Source organism: Cupressus sempervirens, chromosome 8 (genome assembly GCF_028749045.1).
Source record: "Cupressus sempervirens isolate cs-2001-9-10 chromosome 8, ASM2874904v1, whole genome shotgun sequence".
NCBI lineage: Eukaryota > Viridiplantae > Streptophyta > Pinopsida > Cupressales > Cupressaceae > Cupressus > Cupressus sempervirens.
The window spans coordinates 158,608,223-158,630,320 of record NC_143125.1 but is presented as its reverse complement, the minus strand read 5'-3'; the positions used below and the strand labels follow the sequence as shown (position 1 = coordinate 158,630,320).

The 22,098-nt window shown below is 35.7% G+C and overlaps 1 protein-coding gene across 1 annotated transcript; it reads left to right on the top strand.

The window, feature by feature from the left end:
* The first annotated feature begins 805 nt into the window (after positions 1-805).
* Positions 806-20,748, top strand: LOC149542041 (uncharacterized). The gene is made up of 4 exons (XM_089797075.1): positions 806-1,441; positions 15,635-15,737; positions 19,929-20,090; positions 20,360-20,748. Exons 1-4 carry the CDS (start codon positions 1,185-1,187, stop codon positions 20,501-20,503), a joined length of 666 nt encoding a protein of 221 aa, XP_089653201.1. The 5' UTR covers positions 806-1,184; the 3' UTR covers positions 20,504-20,748.
* The last annotated feature ends 1,350 nt before the right edge of the window (positions 20,749-22,098 follow it).

The following is a 22,098-nucleotide window of genomic DNA, read 5'->3' as shown; positions in this document are numbered from 1 at the left end:
TTGCATATGTTGAATTTAATACTATTTGATTGTTAATTTTAATACTATTTGATTCTATGCTATTTGATTATCTATTTATCACTTCACCAACTCTATTTCTGACTCCTTACAAAAAGCACAGACTCAAGCTCGAACAAAGCTCTTGTTATATTGTAATTTTACAAGATACTAAATTAATTATAAATATTTAATAATTACAATAGAAACAAACACACACACACACACACACACATGCACAACTCAAAATTTTAATTAATTAATTATATATATATATATATATATATATATATATATATATATATATATATATATATATATATATATATATATATATATATATTAGTAAATCACATGTATATTATTAATTAAAATTTTGAGTTGTGCATATATATAATTTATTAAAATTTTAAATTGCTTATAAAAATATATAGACATTTAGTAATAAATTTTAATATTTTTAAAATTTTAGTCACAATTTAACAAATTTCCAAACCTGTCAATCAAATTACAGATTTCGTGGTAAATTGCTTAATTTTTTATTTTAAAAATTTACTAATCACTTAATTATTTAGAAATCTTTTTGTAACTTTTTTCTCAAATTTAATAGATATTGTATTTTATAAGTAGTATATAAACTTTGAAAAAAATAGAAAAGTCAATAGGCCCTTCATTAGGGGCAACCTCCATACCCTAAACTAAAATGCATATTTACAAGGCACACTTAAGATTATTTTTAACACTTTCTTGTCATATGTTACATTTTGGTTTAGGCTTTATCCAATACCCTTGGTCTACTAGTGAAGTTGAATGACTCACAAAGAGCTCCCACCAAGAATAAGTCTTGCTGAGTGCATCAAGGGATGAGCCGGAATAGTGCCCAAATGATTTCGACTGCCTGACAGATCTGAACCCTCCATTAAAAAAACACAAAAAAAAACCAACTTTCAGTTCTTAAAAACAGCGACCAACCTTCCAAGCCAATTTTCAGTTCTAAAAAACAGTGTCCAACCTTGGAGGAGTCATCTAACTTGAGAAATAAAACAAGTAACGGGCACCGGGGTCTGGGACATTACTAATTTACCGTGCTTTATGGGGTGAATGCATTCTATATTCAACGCTGGCGGGTCCCTATTCATTATCTACTATACATCGCCTGGAGAAGGGAGCTCAGACCGCAAGCAGCAATGGCGACAGGAAAGGCTATTGTATTGTCAGTGTTGGTGACTTTGTCAGTTGTGGTAAGGACTGCATCGCAGCTCCCCATTCCTCGAAGATACGATGGATTTGTGTATAAGAACAGAGTATCAGCCGATTCGGTACTTGTCGAGGCATTCTTTGACCCCCTCTGCCCAGACAGCAGAGATTCATGGTGGCCATTGAAGGAAGCTCTTCGCTACTATAAAGACAGTATCACATTTATCGTACACCCTTTTGCCTTACCGTATGTTATCTGTGCACAGTCTTTGTTGGAGAATTACAAAATTACACTACAGTTGAATATTTTCAATTTCAGCAGGAATTAATTGAAAATGAATAGGTTTAGAGGATGCACTAGTATGGATGATTTGAATCCTATGTTGGGCCTTTAAATTTGCTTGAAACTGCCAATTCCCGTTCAAGATGAGTTTAGTTCATTTGAAAATTTATCTGAACCACGAAGAAACAGAAAATTCTTGTTTAAGACGTGATTAATTCAATTGTTAACCTATCTGATCCATGAAGACATCTTTGCACATTAGTTTGCTATTTAGTTAATTTGAAATACCCGTTGTTGTGAAGCCGCACTAAGTGAATTGAACTGTAATCCATGTAACTCAATCTTTGCCTTTTTCTTTGGTTGCCTTATATTGACCACTCTTCTGTAGTCCACTATCTGTTTCTTACGCTTTGTACCCATATAATAATTTCCTATCTCAGTTAATGCAGATCTTTTAGATCACAGCCAAGCCAGTATCGTTGGTTGGCATCTGAGGTTCCTCTTGTGGGAACATGCAGAGTATTTAAACTTACTTCATAGATACTATTCAAATTTTGTAAACCTTGAGTTTTGACTTCAGGATCGTCATGTATACCCTTCTTATGGGAAAATAGGCCTTTTTTCTTTTCACCATAAATATGTTGTTACCCTCTCTAATCCATAAGCTTTGACCTGTGACCAATCTTGCAACGAAAACCGGCCTCAGAAATACATTCAATCTAGTAGAAAACATTGGAGTAGAAAGGTTGAGTATGTGTAACGATGCCCCTGAGTTTTGTTTCCTAGTGATGCATAAATTGAAGAAAGCTCCATTATTGTTGTGCTCATTTGGACCTGTGAACTTCAAACTACTAAGGAAATCTGTTCCTCTAATTTTGACTTAATCAAGCTGAACTGTTTGATTCGAAGTAGTTGTGTACTCTTTTACGTTCATATATGGTATTTCTTTGTAATATTGAATTGATTGGTATCTAATCAACGCATCTCAAATTCAATTTACTGCTGATAATAAGTAATATTTAGAGAGCACTTTTCTGTTTTGGCTGGTTAATATGGTAAAGCTCTTAACAGTGTGATAAGCTTATATAGTGCCCTTACTTCTTATATAATGCCCTGACTTTTGTGTAGCATGAGGACATTTCGTGCCATACGTAAATCCACTTCTTGCTTAAGATTGAAGTCATTTTCCGAAGGTTGACTTGAATAGTCCTCCTAAACTTGTGTAGGATGGCAACCGCAAAACCAATCCACTCTAGGAGAAGTGATCTGCAACTGTTGTGGATTCGCCAATCATAATTCATCATCACAGATTTTGTTTTCCCTGTATGCTGTCCCCACGTTCTATAGTATTGAAACATCAATCTGGAGTTGCAAAATGATGCATTCTAGAGCTCTACGACTGCGAACATCATATATTTTTACTGTGCAATCTTAATCATTCTCATAGTTTTGCATATCACTTTATACATCACCTATGCCATGGTCCATGCTCAAACTTCACAAGGGCAGTTGTGCAACAAAAAGTATGTGAACTTTTAAACTTCATGTAAGAATGTATTCGGTTCCTAACTGCTGCTATTAACAGGTGCTATGTTTTATTCAGTGTAGGATCCCTTTTTATGCTCTCTTAAGTGCTTGAAATAGAAAAAATATTTGCAGGGAACGAAAGTCAGCAAGAAAAAAATCAAACGCACTTAGAAATGCAAGCTAGAAATAAGTATGTACCCTGGAAAACCCAATACTGAACACTCAGGAACAATGGATCTGTGTTATCTTATCTTAGATCACTTGTGGGGTATTCTTTTTCCTCAAGACTTGCTCAGATCACTCTTGGCAATAATAGCTTCCTTCTATAAACTTTTTCGCCTATAATCCCTAGCAGTATTTTATGCTAAGGAATGACATTATTAGTTGAACCGGGGATCCGAAATGCCAAGGACCTGCGGAGATATCATTTTCTACCTTTATACTTCTCATGCTTTTAGAAGATGCAACTTTGTTGCTTATGTCAAGCTGAAACTGCCTTCAGCAAGAAAAACTAGCTTGGGCACACTCACAAATGCTACTTACATGAGGTCAAAACTGCGACCAGTGGAGAAAACTGCTATGGCACATGTACAGCTACCACTTACATGAAGGAAAATCTATCACTCTGGAAAAAACACAGCACTTGTTGTAGTCGGAATAATGTAACTATTATGTTTAGTGCTTGTTTAAGCTAGTCAGGCTGGGTAGTTAGGAGGTGAGGGAATGTGTCGGTTGGTTTCCAACCAACCAACCCTTCTATAAGTACTTGGAATATTGTCAATGTACGCATGTTGATTTTGGTATTTATAAAAGAAACCATTTCCTCGCCTATTGGTATTGTAGTATTAATGGTACATTCTATGTTTTACTTTATATGTATCTCAATTGTGTTATTTTGTATGATTAGCATATCTTTGTAAACTTGAGTGATATTTCCACTCTATATTTTGGCGTTGTTGCCCAAGTTTGAACCTGCAGGTCGGTAGGATGGAGTAATGGGAAGGGCCTTTGTACCACTCATCCAAGTAATAAATAGTGACGGGAAGAGTAGGAAGTAAACAAGGAAGATTAGTTGACACATGATTTGGTGACGGTGTGGGAAGTTGTGGTCGATCAGTACATACGAAGGGAAGCCCTGAAGGTACAGTACGTGACGAACTTCTAGTGCCACTAGTGGCGTACGATCTCCTGGGAGAGATTCCTCGCCTGTTAGCAAGCAATTTGTTACAAGTAAAAGAGAAAAGACAATAAAATTGATTCATGCCCCTGATTCCAAACATATATCCCAGGAATGTACAAGAAGAAGAAATTGAGGAAGAAGTTGCCTTAAGGACACTATGTCTCCAGCAGTAGGAGGAGAGAGGTTGCAACTTGAGGGGAGGACAAGGGGATTCCATGAGAATCCAAGAAGGGCTGGTCGAGCATACAATCAAAGGTATAGCAAATTTGGTCATCTCGGAGACACCAACAAGGAAGTTGGGATACAGAAATCCAGATACACCTGGAGGGAGAGATCTCTGACAGGAGCAAAGTCAAGAAGAAGAGGATATTTTCAGTAGTTCCTCCTTGACAGCAAACTTCCAGTTGGGAGGAGGTGTTCCATCGAGAGTAAGTGTTCTGTCCGCAGGAAGTGTTTCATCGGGAGGGAGTGTTTCATCAGGAGGCAGAGTTCCACTAGGAGGAAGAGTTCCATCGGGAGAAAGAGTTCCATCAGGAGGAAGAGTTCCATCGTGAGGAAGTGTTCCATTGGGAGGAGGTATTACATCAGGAGGGTGTGTTCCATCACGAGGAAGAGTTCCATCGTGAGGAAGAGTTCCATCGGGAAGAAGTGTTCCACCAGGAGGGAAAAAGACCCGCATAATGGAAATAGACAAACAAAAATTGCCAAGGTTCATAGGGGATGGCTCGGAGGACCTCGCCCGCTACTGTAAAACATGTATAACAATATGGCAAGCCAATGGAGAAATGACCCAGCTGAGTGGCTAAAAGCTTTCCCTGCCACACTAAGGGGTATAGCCATTGACTGGTATACCGATCTGGAGGCAGCAAAGAAAAACACATGGAGTAATATCTGCAGAGCCTTTGAGGAAGAATTTAGATTCCTAAGGGATGATGATGAAATAGTAACGAAGATTTATAACACAAGACAAGCGAAGAATGAATCTATTAAAACCTATAGTAGAAGGCTAAAAGAGCTAATAGGGAAACTTGACAACAAGCTTGCGGATGGACTAAAGAAAAGATGGTTCATTGAAGGATTAACACCGTCCCTTAGGAAAAAGATGAAAATAGTTCCACCAGCAACCTTTGGGGATGCGTGTACTTGTGTAATGGACATAGAAAGCGAGAACAAAACTTCTAAGGCAAGAAGGCATGGAAGTGCGAGTGAAAGTTCCGAAGAAAGAAAAGAAGAATCCAGAACCATCCAAGCACTGAGAAAAGACCTGAGGCGATTGATGAAGGAAGTGGCAGGGAGTAAGGAAGAAAGGAAAGAAGGGAGGGAACTCTGGTGCACTAACTGTGAAAAAGAAGGCCATACAATAGGAGCATGCCCAAAGAAAGCATTTTTTGAGATTTGTCAGGTATTGGAGCATGCAATTAAAGATTGTCCCTACAATTTAAAAACACAGAGTGCTCAAGTATTCCTTACCCAAGGGGAGCAATCTACACCACCCTCCACCCCTCCGAAGAATGCAAATACGGAAGCCTCACCAGGAGGATACAAAAATAATAGGAGAGGAAGTAATAATAATAGCAACAACAACAACAATAACAGAACACCACAGCGTCCACTCCAGTATGATTCTAAGGAGAGGCTGATGATCCAATGTAGGAGATGCAATGAATGGGGACATTTTGCACGTGATTGTCAAAGCAATAATGGACAAAATGAAGGAATGCTCTGTAAATGGTGTGGGCCAGGCAATTATGAGGATGTGAATTGCTCGAGACAGAAGGGGGTAAATATGTTAGATATTGAAGATTCAGAAGGTGAGATTCTTGCAATCACCAGGATGCAAGCTAGAAAATTAACCTACATTTAAGATAGCATGGGAGAGGAAGGAAAGACAAGGCCAGAAAAACCTATTCCAATAGGGGTGTACCAAATATTGTGAGGCAAGTACTGGAAACCACTATCCCAGTAAGAATCTTTGATTTATCAGAAACACTACCCCAATTGCAGGTAGCGCTAACTCAGGGGGCAAACCAGAAAGGGACAACTTCAAAGAAAGAGAAGGAAGGAGAAGTACAGACAGAAGACAATACCCTATTCACTATAGGAATGGGGAGAACACTAGCGGTAGTAGAGATGGAGATATTAGGGTGCCAGCTTTCAAATACCATTGTTGATAGAGGTTCTAGCGTAAATGTTTTATTTGAAGAAGCATGGAAGGAAATAGGGAAACCTACACTTTGGCCATCGACATTTCAACGAGTGGGAGCCAACCAACATGAAATCAAGAGTATAGGAACCTTGATGGGACAAAAAGTCATAGTTGGTACACAACAATTTTTTCTGGATTTTGTGATTATCACTTTAGAGAAGAAAGAGTGCAATGCTTTATTAGGTAGGGGATGGTTGGTTGTAGCAAAAGCTAATCATAATTGGAAAAGGAACACACTATCTATTAAGTCTGAAGGAAGAAAGTACATCATAAATCTTAGGAACCAGTCAGTAAGTTAGGACTTGGCATCAGACTCTGGAGGAGAAAACTATGAAGGGATGGAACCAGATGAGGAACGGGTGCTTAGACTAGGGGAATGCTTAGACGATGACACAAGTTCCCTTAATGGATTAATCCACTGGAAAATGGGAGACTATGAAGTTTTCCATGGAGAATGTAATATGTTGCAAATATAAGAATCTCAGTCGGAAGGAAGGTACTCGGAGGAGTACACGGAGTATAAAGAGAATGGGGCAATAAAGTTATCTACTCTAGATAATAAACCGGTAAAAGGCCTCATCTATGGGTCTAAATTAAAAATATACGAAGAAAGGAAAGAACGGGTCCCTAGTTATTTCCTAAGTACAGAAGGAGAAAGTAATGAAGAAGAAATAAATGTCCACCCTAAGTCTTATAAAGCCATATCAACACATACTAGAATCACAGCCGTATGGAGGGAGACCAACAACCATACGAGGAGAATAAGTATGGACGGAGCTAGCAGGAGGAGGATACTAAAGGCTGTACAAGGAGTCATATGAGACAAGGAAGTAGAAGTTGCACAGAAGGAGACAGCCGTATGAGTGGTCATACCAGAGGAAGCACTAGCCGTACATCTTGAAGAAGAAGGAACAGTCGTATGGACATCCATACAGCAGGAGGAATTCATGGGAACTTTTAAGAAGGGCACCGTATGGAGGAAGAAGACAATACCGACGAAGGTACGAAAGACACCCGTATGGAACACACCTGTACGACATACATTCATATGGCAGGCATCTGTACGACAACAACTAGTATGACAGGCATCCATACTGAAGAGGCTAGTACATGGGATTTTTGTACGGTAGGCAGTAGAGGAAGTACACTAGGCATTCATACTGAAGGCAAAAGGAGTACGATAGGGCATTTTCAAACGGGCATTATCAGTACATGAGGCGTCCATACAGTAGGTAATAGAGGGAGTACGGGAGGCATTCGTACCAGAGGCAAGGGAAGAAACACTTAAGACATCATCCATAGGAGAGGAAAAGCTCGTACAAGTGGAAGTAGCATCCGTACGGAATCCCATATGGGAGAGTTCATCTGTACGTGTGGAGTCTGTACAATGGCAAGAAGTATTACAAACAACCGTACCTATCAATTCCAAGACAAGAGGAAGCTCAGGGCCTTATTACACGCACTTAGTCCGTACCACATTCCCTCATGTGGAAGTTTGTTACAAATAGTCACATCACAGAAATGGTTGGTACAGGTGGCATATACAAGTAGCTAAAGAAATTTTGGAATTGACTCACCAACACATAATGGTGAAATTAAGCATAGAAAACCCGAGTAGAGGAAATATTATTGATTCCAAAAAGAAGAAACCTAGGGTACTACAAGAAAAGGAGATAAAGAAGATGACAAAAAGCAAAGGGAAAATGACACAAAGAAAAGCCTGGCTAAAGCATGGGGGCTGGAAAGGCAGAACACTCAACATCAATGGGAAGCCAAGAAAGTTGCAATGCAAGAAGCCTGGAAAATAGAGAAAGCTGAATTGGAAAGCAAGGTTGCCACATCGGAAGCCAAGAAGATGGAGGCTTTAAGGGTACTACAGGGTGTTCAGGCAAAACAAAAGCCAGCTTAAAGGGATTTGCAATGGCTATAGGGAGCTCCGAGCATAGGGATGTCCTTCCATCCTTCTTAGAGTCAAAGTTCTTTTTGTTGTTTTCTTGTTCAACAGTCGTCTGGAAGATGACTTTTTTTTTGGGGGGAATAGATGTAGTCGGAATAAAGTAACTATTATGCTTAGTGCTTGTTAAAGCTAGTCGGGCGGGGTAGTTAGGAGGTGAGGGAATGCATCGGTTGGTTTCCGACCAACCGACCCTTCTATAAGTACTTGGAATATTGTCAATGTACACATGTTGATTTTGGTATTTTTAAAAGAAACCATTTCCTCACCTATTGGTATTGTAGTATTAATGGTACATTCTATGTTTTACTTTATGTGTATCTCAATTGTGTTATTCTGTATGATTAGCATAGCTCTGTGAACTTGAGTGATATTTCCACTCTACACTTGTGGGAAAATTAAAATCTGAAAATTACTTGCATAATGCACTACCACAATTGACACAAGCCTAAGTGCCAAGCTTCTCATTTATGCTTTAATCATTAAAAATATGTTCTTTTATTCTTGGTTGTATTTTTTCTTTGCTTTGCTCTTGTAGTCTGAATCATAAAATCCTCAACTTGAAAGCTTTTGAGACCTACAAAAGCTTTATAATGATTAAGAATAACGTAACTTGAATCCTCTTGAATGGGTTACATTTTCTTCATAACTTTTCGAGGTGTGGCAATATTTTCTCTCTTGCAGTCTTTGGTTGAAATCTGCAATTCTGTAGATCCAGATTAGTTTTGAAATCTGATTGCTTTGGATTTTTTGCCAGTGGACTTTTCTGCACTCGTTGGTTCCTAATCCTTTTGGATTTCTCTTAGCCATGCTGCCACAACACACGTGCTTGTTGATTAGAGTGGTGCTCTCCCATAAGACATGCTTGTTTCAACATCTTTCTTTTCCATTCACCTGCTTATAAGACAATCTTTTGATAATGTAAATGGCTAATATCAGTACCGCTCTTTACATATGTACAACTTTTGGCTCTTGATCAACCAGAGCTCACTTATTGCCAGAATAGACTTTCTAAAAATAGTAAGTTGTCTCAAAGTCAAAATAAGGTCAATCCGTGAGGTAGTGAAATTTACTAAAAATAGACTTTCTAAAAATAGTAAGTTGTTCCAAAGTCAAAATAAGGTCAATCTGGGAGGTAGTGAAATTTACTATAAATAGACTTACTAAAAATAGTATGTCAAGACATTCAATTCTCAAACAAGCAAATATTTTTATGGGAGCCACATGGACAACACTTCCTGACTTGGCCAATTTTACCAATTCTCATTCGAAAGAGGGGATTTTTAGAAGACCGAGTCCAAGACTACCAAGAACTAAAGCCAAAAGGACAAGACCAAGAGACAAAAGGGGGTCCCCATTTGCAATGGGGTGATGGTGTGAAAACCCCACAACACATACTTAAGCCCTAATTCCTTACTTCTCTCCTAATCAATAATTTTAAGAAGAACAAAGATTCACTTGCCATAGAGCACTTGACACAAATCTACAAGTAGGCTCCCTCAAGGCTTGAGAACCCCTTCCTTATGCCATCTTGGGAGTTTCCTCCTACATTGTGAGGTTTTACCCCACCTCTCCCTACACAACACCAACCTATCCTCGTAAAAAAGTGAGTGATAAAGGAATTGACTAAGTATATATTATTATATATTAGGGGTATATGTACAAACACATAAATAAAATATATATCAACTGATATATAATTCTGATCTCATTATTAGTATCAGATATATAAAATATATATTAAACCATATAATGGTTCTTTATCCTAATTCAAATATAATAATCTGTGAATCCGTAATTATCTTATAGATAAACTACAACCTACGCAGGTCATGCATCTACACTATAATTTTCTTGCTCTATATTCAGTAATGAGAACAAAATATATTTTCTAATTTCTGATTTGTTGTATCAGAAAAAAGGAATAAATTTTCGGATCCTTTTGTTCATCCACCTCAAATCTATATTTATCGTTTGATGCCAAAATGAAGTGGGAACAATTGCCTTCTTATACTTTGTATTTGTAATGATAAGTCACTCCTTAAAAGTCATGTCCTATGTTCCTTCATTCTTCATAACAATATTTAATTGCAGCTCTAAAAATAATAATGCATCACAATTCTTGGTAGAGAGAACCACTTCTTTATTAATTCTTTAATTGCCGACTTCTCTTAGTTTATGAAGGAAATAGTGGCCATGGGAAAATCTCCATTTTCCACCACTGCTCTATACTAATTGTTTATAGTATTTGATTATTTGTATCAATCTTTAGTCATTAATTGTTTCTGATTATGCATTGATATCTTGTTACTTTTATCTTGTTGGTGATGGCATTGATAGTTTTACATATTGCCCTCTTTTTAACATTATGTGAAATTCTTTCAGTCTGCAATTATGTTAATTGCTTCATATGACTTGGCAGATGTGTCTTACATGGCACATCAGAATCCCACTCCTCCGTTCTTTATTCATGCAAGACTTCATAACCTTAAATTTCTATTTTCCAATTTGTCTTAGTCTATTAGCTTAAGCGCCGGCTTGAAAATAATTGCTCTATCCTTCTTCTCTATCTTGAACAATGATGATATATCATTGTTGGTAATATTAATCATAATTAGATTAGCAAAATCATTCTTTTCATGCTTATAGGTTTACTTCCATAGTGATCAATACTCTCTATTTTGCTAGGGTGTTTATCTAATGTTGTCCCTTTATCTTAGTTGATCATAAGACTTAACCAACCTCGATTAATTAGCTATTTATATGCTCGATGTTCCCTGATCATTAGTTGTCTACAAATTAATCTTTAACTATTCGTCTCTATACTCTATCAATGTTAGAGTTTTCTCCAATAGAATTAGAGTGCTAAGTTTTAATAATCTCCAATTATGGATTTTTATTATTACCAAGGTCTGTTCATTACTTCATTATGATAATGACTTCAATCTAATGTTAACTGCTATGGTATCTTAACAGAATGTATTCTTTTGTATGCTTGTGTTTTCAATACTTTGATGATGGATTATGTTACTCATCAGCTTTGAGTACAAGAAGATCGGATAACATATCAAGGCCTATCAATGTTTTTTTATCAGATTCCCTCAAAACCATTATACTTCAACTCTATCCTTTGTAACTTTGTCTCTTCTAGAGACTTCACAAAATTGAGATATTGGGTTGACAATGTGAAAAGGACAGGATATCACAATTAAAGTTTCATATGGGGAACTGTTAGCCATTTCTGCCCCTCTCCTAAAATTCCAATGTTGCCATCTTCATAAACACAGGGTGATAGCCATGTCTACGTTCTTTGAATTTTTTATATTTGCCATGCAATCATGTTAGGGATACGTAAAAAACCTTATTCTTTCCTTTATATCCCCAAGTCTTTTAAAATCCTTCGCATCGAATGAAAGATTTCAAGTTGCAACGATGCAATTCCCCTTCATCGCCCTGTCACTCCGGTTTATCACTTAACCATCAGATGGGCTGTGAGAGTGCAATGTAGTCGAGATAACTATCAGTGTAGCTTCGCAGTTGTTAGTGCTAGCATTCAAGGTTAGGTCGTAAGGGAGTGACTCAACGTCAGTCACATGATTGCAGGTCAGTTCTGCCTTAAGGAAATACCTCAAGGGGTCCACGATCTTCCCGACTGTCAGATTTCAGCAAATCAATGGTTGGCGTTTTCTCACTTCTCAAAAATGCATGAAGTTTAGGTAAAGTGGGAATACAAGCATTGGATGCATGTCATGGTGGGACCAGGTACATATGAGCCTCTTCATCGCATTGTTGCAAGGGTCAGGAGGCAGTTTAATGTTAATCATTTCGAAGGAGTATCTTGTCGAATGAGGGCAGATAAATTGAATTGATACCACTCCATCGAAAGCAATCAAATAGGCTTTAGTGTTTCAAGTTGCGAAGTTGCAATTCAAGGAAGTGGTCAGGTTGATGGTGTTCACATCTTCGTTTACAGTTAAGGTTAACCCAGAGTTATGGTAGCGATGATGCGATCCCCTTTATCATGGCTTCGCAGGGTTAAAAGATGGGTTAAGAGTGATGGTTGTGATAGAGCGATTAACGGTTGAAGATGTCTTTGCAACTTTGCAGGCCAACAAGAGCATTGAAGACTTTTCAAGTTGCAAAGGTTGCAATGGTGATCGTGACAGTTAAGGAACAAAGGACTTCGTAGCATCGCATGGAGTTAATGCTGGGCCCTGGCTTAGGCTGTGAAGTGGCGAAAGGCTTCTTCGCACTTTTGCAAGGTTAAACCTGAGGTTTTAAAACTTAGGTTGCAAAGCTGCGAACAAGGAAATATGTTACAGTTAAACGGCTAGTGCAACATCGCATGTATTCACCTGCAGTTATGATTTCTAGTTGCGATGCTGCGAAGTAAGGATGTAGTCATCCAGGGTAGTAGTCGCAATGTTGCATAGTTAAACAACAGTTATGCCCTAACCATTGCGAGGATGTAGAGCGGTTAGTTTAATGGTCATTGTAGAGTCACAATGGTTAGTGGACCAAGGAGATTTCAAGCTGCGAAGTAGCAATAAGGCATGAAATGAGGCAGTTGCAGTTTCACAGGGCTAAACATTTAATGAGGAAAATGAGTTGTGAAGCCATGAATAGGTGCAGTCAGTAGGTCAATATAGCAATTGAAAACTGTGTGAGGTGGCAGAGTGCTTAAAAGATATAGGGCCGCATGGCAAGTTTGACGTTCGATTCCAGTTGACTTGATGACATAGCTGACTTGGCGTATTGAGAACACAGAATCAAGCAGCTCTTTGATGGTGAACAGATCCTTTTGATCATCTGCAAACACTTTTTGACGTTCTCCATGCTTGGAAAATGCAGTTTTTATTCTCATGCCGCCTGGTTTATCCATCTACTCAGCTAGAGTAGTTATGGCCACCATTTTTGTCTCTTCAAGGCTAGATTTGTATGTAAATATTAGATTTTCTGCACGTGGATGTCTACTTCGATCAAATCTTCCTAGGATTGGCAGTGATTGTTCTCTGCATCTTAAAGGCAATAGTTGAGTTTTGGCTTTCAATAGAGGTTTTCTCAGTTATGCTTGAGCTATAAAAGCAAGTTTTGTAACCCTTCCAAGGGTTAGTCTTTTCTCTAATTCTGTATTAGATGTATTGCATGCTCTACTACTGTAATTCCCTTTGCCTCTAAGTGAATATAATTCTCTATTGTATCTCTTTCTTCCATCAATATATTGTGCAATATCCTCTTGCCTTACACTGATGTATTGCCTCCATTCTTTGATTGTATGGTTGTATCTACTTGGCCTTTGAATGATATAGAGTGAAGCTCTTCCTTATAGCATTCTTTTGGTTTCTAATCTACATATGATCATTGAGTTAAGCAAGGATTGAATCTGTGTATGTTAAGATTATGTTGATGAACTATGTATTTCTAGGCAGAGATAAGATTGAACACACTGTTTGGTGTATCACCCCTCTAGATTAGATTAGGTAGTTTGATTTTCATATATTTCCTTCCCCCTTTTCCTCTCAAGAAGTAGTTAGGTGCACCCTGATAGTAAGGAAACCGGCTTTCTCCGGAGACTCAAATTCATTGTTCAAGTCCCACAACTCGGAGATTGTTTCCATGTTTCACAAGGTTGCCTTTAGGTCAAACTTCAGGAAAGGGTGCAAACTTTTGTGACAACAAGAACCTGTTAGCCCTTCCTTCCCCAAAATTGCTTGTCCTCAAGCAATGCCAATTTTATATAATTTTTCTAGTTGAGTAGCTTTTGCTGCACAACTCTGATATTAACCAATGCATCAAGTATTCACAAGGTTTGCAATTTTAAGACCAGTTTTCTCTCAGCATTTAGAAAAACGGTCATTTTTGTAAAATCTAATTGTAGATAGTAGTTTTCCACAATCCATTGAAATCGTTTGCTGTATTTTTTGGGTAGATTGTGTTCCAATTTTAATTGTTGGAAGCTATAAGAAAATATATAATTGGCAGAAATGGTTTAGGGCAGGAGTTGATAAAATGATGAAGATAATAACAGTCTTAGCAGAACTAGAATGTCCTCTATCCAATGATTAATCAATCTATAATATCAACTCCTATATAGAAATGCACATAATTACAAATTAAAGGATCATAAGTGTTTGTCCTTTGAATTAAAGAGATTACTTCATTTCACTTGCCTTTGTAGAAGAAGAAGAAGAAGACCTTTTAATGTCCTTGAGGCTAAACATTAAATAGCTGATGGGAAAGTCAGCTTTGCAATCTTTGCCTTAAAAGTTCTGTTCTTTTTCTAGGCAGCACAATATTGAGCTCCTCCAGTTTCTCAACAGTCCCTTCACCAAAAAGAATATACCATGACCCAGCTATCAAGATATTAACATAATTGCTCCTGATGTCGCAAAAGGCATCACAATCCAAAATGAAGTGTTTTTCAGATTGAACCACCCCAAAAGTTCAAAGAACACATGCCCTTTCTTCCCAATTTTCTTTCAGCAGTTTCAACTTTCGACCTCCTAGATTCACATGGAAGTTGATGAGCGTTAGTTATAAATTGAGCAATGAGGATTCTGGCTTTCCACAGGATACGAGCCTTTATGTATGCTTTGTGAGAGAGCACAAGTGGGATTGAACTCCTCAGTATAGAATTTCCTTTTTCTCTTGAGCACTTTACCCCAAGAATGCTTGCTAAATTTATCGAAGACAACATATGTTATCTCTTTGTTGCCTATGGGACACATAGTTAAATATATATTCCATTTACTCATCCATCTGCTATTTTGTCTTGACCAAGTCCTCTTTCTTTCGCTCAAAATGTCACCGAAAAATATGCATGGACCTCATAGCCATTATCGAGCACATTGGATACGGTCAAACACATGATGTTCAATTATAGACTATCATCCACAATCAAGCGTCTTTATTACTAACTTCGTAAACAGTGATAAACCTTTTCCTCATCTCTGCCCTCTGCCCACCACTGGTGAATACTAGTCATTGAACTGAACTTGTTCAGATTAAATGCTTCACAAACCATTTTTTGTTATATTTTTATTTTAGTCTAATATCAGTCCTTACATGCAAGGGAAAACAAATTTTAGCAAAGGCCTTAAAGCTACTATAAATCATCGTGTAAATTTCAGACAATCGATAGATCTTTATTATTCTTGTTATGTATCTGTGGTAAAATTTATACTCATAATGGATTTGGTTTGGGTGGATTATTTGGTACTCAACAAAATGGAAAACAATGTCAGTTATTAGCTGAATCATTAGAAATCTTCTCTGCTTCCATTTGTGCAGGTATCATAATAATGCATTCATTGCATCTCGTTCCTTGCACATTGCCAATCAAATAAACACATCCTATACATTTCCTTTACTTGAGCGCTTTTTCAAATATCAGGTATGAGTTCATCTACTTTTCAATGCTGCCATTCTGAACAGGTAATACTTACAACTTTATTTCACTATAAAATATGCTATGCTTCAAACTGACTTTTTCTATATCACATTTAAAGATATATCCTATGGTGTTTTTCGTATAAGCAGGTGAACAACCAAATCATTATGAACAGATGTGACAACACCTACGAAGAGATCCTTGAGTTAATAATCATTAGGTTTTCTGGTATCTGCAGTTCATCAACACTAATAGATTCTTTTTTGGCATCAATATCTCTCACCGGGACAATCAAGGGGCAATCGTCTGGATTCTGGATCTACAAGGAGGATAGCCACCTTGCCCTTGTAGAAGCTTCCTTAGGAGGTCTGCAACTGCAAGTCTGAATACCAAAATAGTCAAGAGAAGGCTCCTCCAGTTTCTTCAATGGCATCAAAACACACAAACCTGAAAACTTTGATTTGTACATGAACTTACATTAGTAAAAGATACCAATACCCGTCCCTGTAATTACATAACCGTTCCCATTCGTTTAACAGATTATAGATCCCATGATTACAAAAGGATGAAAGAATGTACTGTAATTACCTGTAGTAAAGAAGTTTGCAAAACACCACATTCTACAGACTTAACATTACCAGCCACTGATGGGCATGCAACCGTAATATGTGCAATCACATTTCTAGACACAAACACAGTATTCCCTTTGAGATGGAAAGACTACAAGAATTAGAAGTACCCTGAAGAGGAAGTTCCTGTTCATTACTATTTTCAATCATTTCTGAATTAGTGATTACATTGAGATTCTCACTTAACATAAACGCATTCCTCCAAATTATTGATGGTGTTTTCGTGAATTATTCACCAAAAACATTCTAAGGCAGTTAGCTTCCCCATCAGATGAACTAGAATATCTTGCAGAAATGCTTTCTTGAGTTGAAGATTGAGAACAAGTCAATTTCCGAACGTTTTCAGATGGAGCATGTAGATCTCAGCCATTCGAGGCCACAGGCAGATTCTGAACCAGTTGTGTCCATTTAAGGTTACGAGGAACATGACTGATTATGCCCACTGCTCCCACTCTTTTGCCATATTATAAAAAAATTGTATTTAAAAACATTCTCAAAATATATTCTAGTATTGGCAATCTGAATGTCACCCAAGGAGAAACATTCAACCTTATTTCCCTGCTGATATCAGGAGGATCTCTATGATCATGATCAAATATGTCCAAATACCTCACTGTTTATGTCTATAATACTTCCATAAACCAAACACGCCACACTTTTTTTTTCCAGAAAAACAAACCACACTTTTATTTTTTTCGTGAAAAGCTTTGGAAAATCAAGCCACACTTTGCTACAGAGTCTAGAATTTTCGACATCGATCAATGCACCTCTCTAGATATTCCTTTTAATACCTCTTTGTAGACAATTTTTTAATCCAATAAGCAATCATTGTTTTTTTGTCTTGTAGAAGATTTGAATTCAGCACCATCTAAGTGTCTACAATATGAATTTTGCCATTAAACCAAATACACTTTAGCAATTTGCTCATGCTCCCCTTTGTCTGCATGAAAGGATCTCATACATCATGTAGGCGAGCTGGCAAAGCTAGAACCCAAAAAGTCACTTTTCAACTAATTACCAAAAATGCTCACCCCTAGTAGTGGAAGCGTAGCTTGGGAGACATATTATTGGTCTAGGCTTACTGAGCATATTGAAATCAGATAAGGGAAGAGATACTGGGATCTATGTATCCCAGTTGTATCCATAAAAAATGTAGTTTAAACATTCCGGGCGATTAAAATCAGAACAGGACATCAGCATGAACTTTCTAGCACCATACCTAAAACCAATCTATTCTAGAGTAGTGTCCATTTTTTGGACTCCAAACAGGAGCAAAATTTGTACAACTATAAACCTTAAAAAATAAGTTGCCTGACTCTAACATAGGCCTACTGGAATCTAGTTTCTAATTTACAAGAAGAAAACCTCTAAATCTTCATGTAACAAGATATAATCAAATAGATTGAGTTTGAGAAAATTTCAGATTATCACTCATCATTAACTGGAGAGAACTAAGATGAACCTGCAACAAGGCAAAGGTTCTCTTATCCGTTTTCTTCAAAGGAAAGCCACTCTTCATCTGTCTTATGCCCACCTTAGCAAAAATGAACCTTAAAAAAGATAGAATACCTTTATTATTTCATGATTTATAAAGCCTCTGCTCTTCAGTGAATTTGAATTTCTAATAGAGAGGCTGTACCAAAGTGATCAATAAAAATAGGAAAACCAGGGTAGCTCATAAATTGCTTAACATTATCACAAGCTTTTTATATATAGCCAAAGATATGTATCCTGAGGAAGTTTCTGGACATTAGATCCATTAAAGGTAGATTTTTCCAGCTAGGATTACCAATATAATTACTTATTTGCTATATTTAATTGGATGTAGACCATAAAAATGGGAATTGGGAAAAAACCAAACCAAGAAACAATAATAATATAGGCTACAGGTGAACCTGATATTTCCCAACTTCAGAGAGCACTTACTCAAAATATATGGATATATGGATAAATATTATATCTAGTTATGTTGTTGCATATTAATTGTTTGCAGATGTCAAAATAATTTTTTTCCCTGTTCAAATTTTGTCTGAACCTTGGTTTTATCCTTACAATTGTTCTTATTGATTTATAGTATTTTTATAATGCTTTTTAGTTATTAGTATCTTTATAATTTTCTTAATGGTTAGAAAAAAATATAAAAATTATTTCATGCATTCTTTTTAACGTTTTCAAAATAATTTTGTTAGAGTCTGATTGAAGTTTCTCATCCTCATTTGAACAATCAACAATACTGTCACATTAGAGTTTATTATGATGAATTTGATCTCTTTTGGTAGGCCTGCGAGTCCAGTTATTAATTGTTCTAAAATGCTGACTGCTTGCACTAGTTATCTCTGTCTGGTTCCTAGTCGTTTCTGTTGATCAGCTGGGTGGTTTTTTGAGACTGGTTAAATATATTTTTGCTGTTTTTGACAATTTTCTTTTGCTATTTAGTTTAGTAACTTAAATCAGGACTCTTTCCCTGCTAATCTAATAAAAAATTAATACCACCACAATGGAGTTTTATTAATACCACCACAATGGAGTTCGAACCTTCTTGACAACACCAGCACCACAACTTAGCTACCTCAGCATGCTACTATGGACTACTAGTTCTATTAAAGCTGACTTTGGATGCTAAAAATCTATTTATGAATAATTATTCCTTTAACTTAGAAAATCAATAAAAATATATTTTATTAATCAGTATAAATTGATATCTTGATATTCTAGAATTCAAAAAATGAAATTGGTACCTTTTTTGAACTTTGAGATGGCAGACTTGAAATTTACATTACACTATGAACCTTTCAATTTAATTGGAAAGTTCAGTGTTGTGCATGGATAAATTATGTTTTTCTTAAGATGTGAAATTAAATATTTCTAGAAATTTAGGTAGTCTAGGTCATGGGTTCAATTTTTGATTTGCCTACAATATAGATGGGAGGAGCTTGTTCTATGAAGAACTAAATTCTTGATATCTTTCAATATTAAATAACTTTGTTTTAATACAAAATATCTTTAATCACTATTAAATATATCAATTGATTATTTAATTTAACAAATTAAAACACATAACTTCCACTACAAAATGATTAAAATTTCATTTAGTACACCGAAAACTATTTATACTTCTTTTATCTCCATTTTTTTCACCAACTTAAGCTTTTAATATTAATTTTTTATGTTGTGTTTATTAAATTATTTATAAGTGTATTATGTTTATAATAAATTTAAATTTTTGAGGTATAGATGGTTGTCAAATTTAACCTGCAAAAATAAAAATTAACATTAACACACTCACAACATCTCACTCCACCTTTTTACCATTGTAAAGTTTAATTAATTATTTATGATAAATTTTTTAAAAATATTTTTATTATAATATATTATATCATATTTAATTTAAAATTAAATATAACTTGTTTAATTAATCTATTGTAATTTAAATATTATTATTATTTAAATATAATTATTTCTCATATTTATAATTAATATCTTATTATATTTTTAGTTCAATTTTTTCTCATATGGAAAACTAGACTATTTATAACACAAGATAAATATTTCTTGTTTTGTGCAGCAAAAGTTCTATAATAGGCCAACTCTTCGAACATCTCCTGCAACCATCACACAACAAATTATCCACTTTGCATTAGAAAAAACAGGAAATAGTTCATTCGACGAGTTTGTATTAGGCTTTCAAAATACAGCGAGTGATATGACAACAAGAATCTCATTCAAGGTAACTTGATTCCGGTGTTGTTTAAGGATTAAAGCTTTCTAGAATTTATAAATAATTTTGAATTAAATTTAGTATTTTTATATTAATATTTTAGATTGTGTTTTTATTACTATTATTAAAATGTTAGAAAGTCTAATATCTTATGATGGATAACAAAATGCAATCTAAAATGTTGATGTAAAAATATACAATTTGATTTAGAAATAGTTGAATAGTTTTATTGTATCATTTTAATGATTTGTTGAACTTTGTTTTTGTGTTGGATGTAGTATGGTTGTTCCAGGGCAGTGACAGGCACACCTTATTTCTTTGTCAATGGCATCCCATTAAATATTGAAGAGACATTAGATTTTACCAAATGGAAGAGCATCATCGATCCATTATTGAGTGAACAAGCTCTAGCTTACTCTTAAGAGCATTATGGATCCATTGTTGATTGAGTAAGCTCATCATAGTAGAATTTAAGTTTTTTGTTAGTCTTTTGTTGTTGTTTATTTTCAAGCATACTATCATAATCAAATTTGTTTAATTTGTTATTACCAATTTATACATATACATTAAATGTATCTTAACATTTTTATGTAGAATAAATATTTATAATTCTTAAAATAAAATTGACTACCATGATAGGAATGAGTAGTTGTGTTGGAATTATAAAGATATTTTTTTATGGGTTGATGGAATTAGGTGCGGTTTGTGAAGTTTGACATCTCTAACATGTTTCTTTTTCAAGTGTTACATGTTTATACATTACTACTTTATGTGTGTGTGGGCATATTCACGTGTGCATGCGTACCTGTGTGTGCATGTGCATGTGTACCCCAAAAAAACCCAAACACCCTAAATGCAATTAGATTATGTTCAGTTTAAATAAACCAATTGGGTTATGGTTTAGTAAATTTTCAAGCCTAAATTCAAAGAACTAAACCTAGTCATGTTTTGCTAATAATAATAATTTTTTTACTATCATTGATTTGGTCTTGTAAGCCTTGATTGCATAGTGAAAGAGATAGTGAGGACCAAAAATAAGAACCCAATTGTATTTGAAAAACTAGAGAAAGTTTCCATTTTTACAAAAAAAATTCACCTTGCTGTGTTAGTGCAACAACTAGTATACCTAAATAATGCATTTTATTATTATTTTTGTTTGAAATTTAATTGCAATATCTAATTTTCTATTTCTTTTTGTTATTTCATGGTAGATTCTCAATACTACCCCCAAGAACAACAAGCTCCTGAAAACACTATCCTCAAAAACAAGACCACCATGATAGAAACCCTCCATTCCCTCAAATCGACCTTGTAGAAACCACACATGAGGATCTATTAAATCATCTATCACAAAATACAACTCAAAATTTTCAATTGGTGGGTAGTTTGAGGACCTCTTAGCGTAAGAATCATTCATCCCTTTCCAAAACCTTACAATCAGTGGCACTAATAGTGTCAAGGAACTATTTAGACAAGTTACAAAATAGGGTACATATAGCGATAGATGTCATCATTAGAAACCTTCTTATAAACATGCACTTCCACGTTTTCATTCTGAGCATAAGATTCAAATACTTGAGAATGATAAGAAGACTCTTCTATGACTATGTTTACCACGTCTTCTTTAGTGCTTGATGTCTAAACAATCATAGGTGTACTTTCCATTTCATTTTCTACCTCTTCCTCCTGCAATATTTTATTTTTTCTTTCCTGCATTTTCCTCTTCTGAAAAATCTTTTTAACAGGCCATGTAATCTTCTTCTTGACTGGTAGGTACCAATTTTGCATTTCAAATTCCATTAGCTTTCTTAATTGTTGCCAACTTTCTTTTAGTTTTCTTAACATTTCTTTCAACTCTAATCACCTCATCTGTTACTCCTTCCTCTTCCTCTCTTTCTCTTTTATTTTATTTTCTTCTCTCGTCTTATGCAAATACTTCATCAATAAATCTAGTTCTTCAAATGAGTCCATTAACTTTGCTTCTGCTTTGCCTTTGCCTCAACTTGGGTATTTTATC

Bases quoted from the DNA above. Each gene is read 5' to 3' on its own strand.
- LOC149542041 (XM_089797075.1), top strand. From the start codon at position 1,185: ATGGCGACAGGAAAGGCTATTGTATTGTCAGTGTTGGTGACTTTGTCA. The intron at 1,442-15,634 runs GTATGTTATCTG...CCATTTGTGCAG, and splicing joins GTACACCCTTTTGCCTTACC to GTATCATAATAATGCATTCA. The intron at 20,091-20,359 runs GTAACTTGATTC...TGTTGGATGTAG, and splicing joins CAACAAGAATCTCATTCAAG to TATGGTTGTTCCAGGGCAGT.